General features: G+C 36.3%; 1 protein-coding gene and 1 long non-coding RNA gene across 3 annotated transcripts; one reads left to right on the top strand and one right to left on the bottom strand.

Annotated features, from left to right (window-relative positions):
• Positions 1–2,171, bottom strand: LOC111466146. Of its 2 annotated transcripts, XR_002714323.1 has the most exons (4): positions 2,080–2,171; positions 1,872–2,008; positions 1,708–1,793; positions 1–1,059 (listed from the first exon to the last, which is right to left on the bottom strand). It is a non-coding gene; the product is annotated as an uncharacterized LOC111466146 (long non-coding RNA). The 2 variants fall into 2 exon arrangements; XR_002714322.1 differs by having other exon boundaries at positions 1,708–2,008.
• LOC111465981 (cytokinin dehydrogenase 1-like) lies at positions 1,494–3,920 on the top strand. Its single transcript, XM_023110501.1, has 5 exons — positions 1,494–2,277; positions 2,451–2,578; positions 2,653–2,913; positions 2,990–3,252; positions 3,341–3,920. Exons 1-5 carry the CDS (start codon positions 1,626–1,628, stop codon positions 3,660–3,662), a joined length of 1,626 nt encoding a protein of 541 aa, XP_022966269.1. The 5' UTR covers positions 1,494–1,625; the 3' UTR covers positions 3,663–3,920.
• The last annotated feature ends 1,508 nt before the right edge of the window (positions 3,921–5,428 follow it).

A 5,428-nucleotide genomic window follows, 5' to 3' on the forward strand; every position in this document is an offset into this window, starting at 1 on the left:
GGCAAGTGATACTGAAATTAGAATCAATGCTATCCAATCAAACAATGAATGAATTTTATAATCTTGATATTAACATACCCTCAACATTCTTTATCTAAGCCTCCTCCTCCTCTTTTCAATCCCTTCCTTTTCTTGGGCCACTACCCTCCTTATGCAGATCACATGTCTATGGCCCCACCCCTTCCCAATCTTCTCTCTCTCTCTCTTACCCTCCATTAGAAGTTTGATGATGAAGCCACATACCTTTTTAAGTCCACAAAAAAGCTAAGGAATTATACATGCAGTAAATTGAGCTTTCTTTGCTGCTGCTTCTCTGAACTCATTCCATCTACATATATCTTTCATCTTTCCTTTTCTGACACTTCTTCTTCAGCACCTAGAAAGGGAAAAAAACAACTTTTAGTCCCTGAATCAAAGAAAAACATACATCAAAATCTAGGTGCAGTTCAATGCAATTGAGAGAATAACAAAACATTGACCATCACTGTTTGAATAACCTTTTGAAATTTATAATCAAGAACACAGTGAATGAAGAGATTTAAGAACAGACGTAAAAGAATCGACGGTTTCTACATTCGATTTTTATTTCCCCTTTGAAATATGTTTATTTGTCTACCTTCAACATAGCTATCATGCTTATTCTATTTACTTTTTCTAAGAACTACTATTGAGCTAGTTCACGTGCATATGTACTGAGTCTTTGACCTTACAAAGATCGGCATCGAGAGCCCCTTACGATGGTTTCGACCAAAATTTGTAGTAAGTAATCTAGATTGTGCTTACCCTTTTAAGCTTTTGATGGTTTGATCTCATATCTATACCATAACGATAAAAATCGACAGACCTCCTCAATATGATCATATACAAAGCTAAATATGAACATGTAAGAAATTCATGAAAATTATATAGAAAGAACTATATAGCTCGTTGGTAAGAGCTGTCAAAGCACAATATATACTCTTGTGAAGAAAAAAATGAAGTGGGTCCAAGATATCTGACTCCTCAGACACTCAGCTTGAAGAAGCATGAAACAGAGTAGGGGCCAGCCCGCCATTCACTCTGCAATAGAGAAATTAAATTCAAACTGTACCATATATGAACAGCAGACAAAAAGTGAAAATTCAGCCAATTACAGTGGTTTTGCAGCCGCATTCAGTGTGTAAAGAAGACGAACAGTGAATTTTGACAAGATTGGAATAAGGAGAAACATAAAATCTTTGCTTCATGCAGTAAACAACACCACTCTGCACCTTCCTCAATTAATGGTCAAGGTGATTTTTGTTTTCTTTCACTAAAATTTGGTTGAGAACTGTTCTTCAGAAAGTGTCAATCGAGAAAAGAAAAAGGAAAAGGAAATATTTATGTTTTTGCTTTTGCTTTTGGGCAGTTTTTTTATCTCCTCTGTTTTTTTTTTAACCTCAAAAAGGTGAACCAAAAGAACTACAGGTAGCTAGCTCGCCCAATGCCACCAACTATATGTTTGACTATGCCACCCAAGAACTTCTTTAAATTCTCTTTCATTCCACTTCATTCCTTAGGCTTTTCAGCACCTCTCCTTTTGCTCTCTCTCTCTCTCTCTCCCTCTTATTCTTTTTATCACTCTTTCTTTCTCTCCTTAAGGAAAGATGGGGTTGCCGCCTTCTGGCTTCATCAAACAAAGCATTATTTTCCTCAAGTTATACATAATTCTATACATCAGTTGCATACCTGACAGCACCAACCACCTTTTTGCAGCCCCAACAATTCCTCCCCATTTTGGTTCCTCTGATATATCCTCTTATGAACTGCAAACACTGGAATTGGATGGATACCTCAGCTTTGACAATAATCATAAAGCAGCAACCGATTTTGGAAACAGATACAATTTATACCCATTAGCTGTCTTACATCCAAAATCCGTCTCCGATATTTCGAACACGATAAACCATATTTTCAGCATGGGATATGCGTCTGACTTGACGGTTGCAGCTAGAGGCCATGGACATTCCATCCAAGGTCAAGCTCAAGCCTATAATGGTGTAGTTATCAATATGGAATCATTTCAGGGGCTAGAAATGAAAATAAATGCAGGGGAATTACCTTATGTGGACGTTTCAGCTGGAGAGCTGTGGATAAATATCCTGCATGAAACTCTTAAACAAGGGCTGGCACCAAAATCCTGGACAGATTACCTGCATCTTACTGTTGGAGGCACCTTGTCAAATGCTGGCATTAGTGGGCAGGCCTTCCGGCATGGACCCCAAATCAGCAACGTATATCAGCTCGAAGTTGTCACAGGTAATTTTCATGTAACATTGCTAGTCATTTCACAAAGAAGCAACTATTTCTTTCCTGGTAATGTTCTAGTTTTCTCAACTCATTGTTCTTAATAAAATGTTTCATGAGTGTTTGCTTCAACTAAACGCATTTCAAGGTTTGGAATTTCCTTAAAGATGTCTGAACTTTTGCAGGAAAAGGGGAGGTGTTTGCCTGTTCAGAGAATCAAAATGCAGACCTTTTCCATGCTGTTCTTGGCGGGCTTGGACAGTTTGGCATCATAACAAGGGCAAGGATTTCTTTGGAAAAGGCACCAAAAATGGTAAGGCCATATTCCATCCATTTCATTAAAGCGAGGTACACAAATTATGAAACACAATCCGTCACTTTTGACAGGTAAAATGGATAAGAGTACTTTACTCAGACTTCTCCAAATTTACAAGAGACCAAGAACATCTAATATCATCCAATGATCAATTTGATTATATTGAAGGATTTGTATTTATTAATAGAACTGGTCTCCTCAATAACTGGAGATCTTCTTTTAATCCCCAAGAACCACTGCAAGCCAGCAAATTCAATTCAGATGGAAAAGTTTTCTACTGCTTGGAAATAGCAAAGTACTTCAACCCAGATGAACTTGACTTTATAAACAAGGTGAGGAGTTTTGCCATCTAAAAACAAAAACAGCCCATAAAACACTGCTTGCTAACTTATTTTTCTTCTAATGCAGAAAGTTGAAAGCTTATTGACAGGATTGAACTATATTCCATCCACCCTCTTCACATCAGAAGTTACTTACCTGGCTTTCCTGGACCGTGTCCACGTCTCCGAAAACAAGCTACGAGCTAAAGGCTTATGGGAAATTCCTCATCCATGGCTAAATCTACTGATCCCTAGAACCCAAATACACGATTTTGCTCAAGAGGTCTTTGGTAACATCCTCAAGGATACTAGCAATGGCCCCATCATAATCTACCCAGTTAACAAATCCAAGTAATTGCCTCATAACTTAATTCATATATGAAAACTTTCTTTTTATCATGTTCTCAGTCTCATTCTTCTTTACTTTTCATTGGTTCAGATGGAACAACAAAACATCTTTGGCCACTCCAGAAGAGGAAGTTTTCTACTTAGTGGCTTTCTTATCTTCTGCAGTTCCATCTTCCATACGAACAGATGGGTTAGAACACATTTTAGCACAAAATCAAAGAATTTTGGATTACTGTATTGAGTACCTCCCTGGTGTCAAGCAATACCTCCCCCACTACAGCTCCCAAGAAGAATGGCGAGCTCACTTTGGCCCTAAGTGGCAAACTGTCTTGCAGAGGAAATCTAAGTATGATCCTTTGGCAATTCTTGCTCCTGGCCAGAGGATATTCCAAAAGGGGATTTCCTTCTTATGACAGTTGAATCTGAATAAGCAACAAATAACAAGTTCCTTGAAAAACTGTAAATTAATGAGAAACCACATTATGTTGCTAGGGATCTCATCAATTATCAGAAAAATAGAACAAACAAACACCTAAATATCATGTGGAATCAGAAACTTTAAACCAATGCCCAGTTGCTTGTCCCCAATAATATAATTGGGACAGTCCTGTTCTACCCATTTCTTATGCATTCATCTGTATATATACATATGCAATGAAGCTGATTTTCTTTAAAAAAACAACGAAAGCCATCCCTCTATAATCTAGTTTTCATCTGCATATTTAGGATTTTTTGATATGCAAGCATGGGACCAAGCATTCTATTTCTTCAAATTCTGGAGATATCAAAGATTTGAACACACAACTTCCGACTATATCATCCCTAACAATCGTATTCCGATCTATGCAAATTATATTGACAAAGCTAAAAATTCTCGCATACGAAACACAGCCATACTTCATTCAAAGCATTTGAAATTCATTCCCAACAATCTCTTCTTATTCTCAACTTTCCCGTTTTGATACAGGAAAATCAAAACGACCCATAAGAGAATACCGATCGCCCTAGATTGCAAGTGAAGAGTAGTCGATTGTAAAGGAAGAAAATGGAAAGATAACAGTAAGCTCATAAGATGGGCTGATCAATATGATCCAACTCTGGCGCAAAAGGAAGCCCTGTTGTACAAAATTTTCAATGGAAATGTTCAGAGCACAGGATGATCGAAGAACAAAATTGGGCAACATTTGGATCTTCGAATAGAATTCGCTTGCATACCCACTAAAAGATTTGATTGAACATGAAAGAAACTAAGTGGAGATCATTCGTTGTTGGTAAAGATTAAAATTCAATGCATAGACCGGACCCTGACATGGGAGGAGAATATTAGGGGTACCTTCGGTGAAGCCTTGGAGTGATTAGACTCGCCATGTTAATTTTGGTGGTCAAAGAAGTCTAATCATCTTAATTTTGGTGGTCAAGGGTAGTAATGATGCAAAGAGTTAGTGGGTGTATGTTGGAAATCATTTTTACTTTATTTAGTCTCAACTCCTATTTTCTTTTTCCCCTCCTCTTTAGCTTAGCCCTCTCCGATGGGGCAGAGATCGGAGACGGGATGAGAAGCTCATTTTTGTCAGCAGGTCGAGGTCGGAGACAGGAAGCTCATCTTTATCCTTGCCTCCTATTTCAATTTGACTATAGAGCAGGTCGAGGTCGGAAACTCATATTTATCCTTACCTCATATTTCAACAGGAAATTAACTTTGGTTCTAGTTTTATCTCTCTAAAACTTTTTATATTTCTTAACAATTAAGAATTTAATATACATTTTTTAAAATCTATTCATTAAAAAAAGAAAACTCTTTAATTATAATTTCTATTTTTCAATATAGTTTCTATAAAATAAAATTATAAAACATCCTAAATATTGGGATAATGGATGTTTGTTTGTGGTATGACTCGAAAGCGTAGGATAAACCGAACGAAGATAAAAATAATGAGAGAAATGGTGGTCTCCACATAAATATTACAAAACATTTATTAGTATATTAAAAAATTCTTTACATTTTTGTTAAGATTTTTCTAGAATAATCATTGGTATAAGAATATGGAAGCATAAAATTAGCATAAATTATGGGGGGGAAAATATGGAAATATTGCTCTGATCTCATAGTGATTGTCAAAAAAAAAAAAAAAAAAAAAAAAAAAAAAAAAAAAAAAAAAAAAAAAAAAAAAAAAAAAAA

Source organism: Cucurbita maxima, unplaced genomic scaffold, assembly GCF_002738345.1.
Source record: "Cucurbita maxima cultivar Rimu unplaced genomic scaffold, Cmax_1.0 Cma_Scf00030, whole genome shotgun sequence".
Classification (NCBI taxonomy): domain Eukaryota; kingdom Viridiplantae; phylum Streptophyta; class Magnoliopsida; order Cucurbitales; family Cucurbitaceae; genus Cucurbita; species Cucurbita maxima.

Bases quoted from the DNA above. Each gene is read 5' to 3' on its own strand.
- LOC111465981 (XM_023110501.1), top strand. From the start codon at position 1,626: ATGGGGTTGCCGCCTTCTGGCTTCATCAAACAAAGCATTATTTTCCTC. The intron at 2,914-2,989 runs GTGAGGAGTTTT...CTTCTAATGCAG, and splicing joins AACTTGACTTTATAAACAAG to AAAGTTGAAAGCTTATTGAC. The intron at 3,253-3,340 runs GTAATTGCCTCA...TCATTGGTTCAG, and splicing joins TACCCAGTTAACAAATCCAA to ATGGAACAACAAAACATCTT.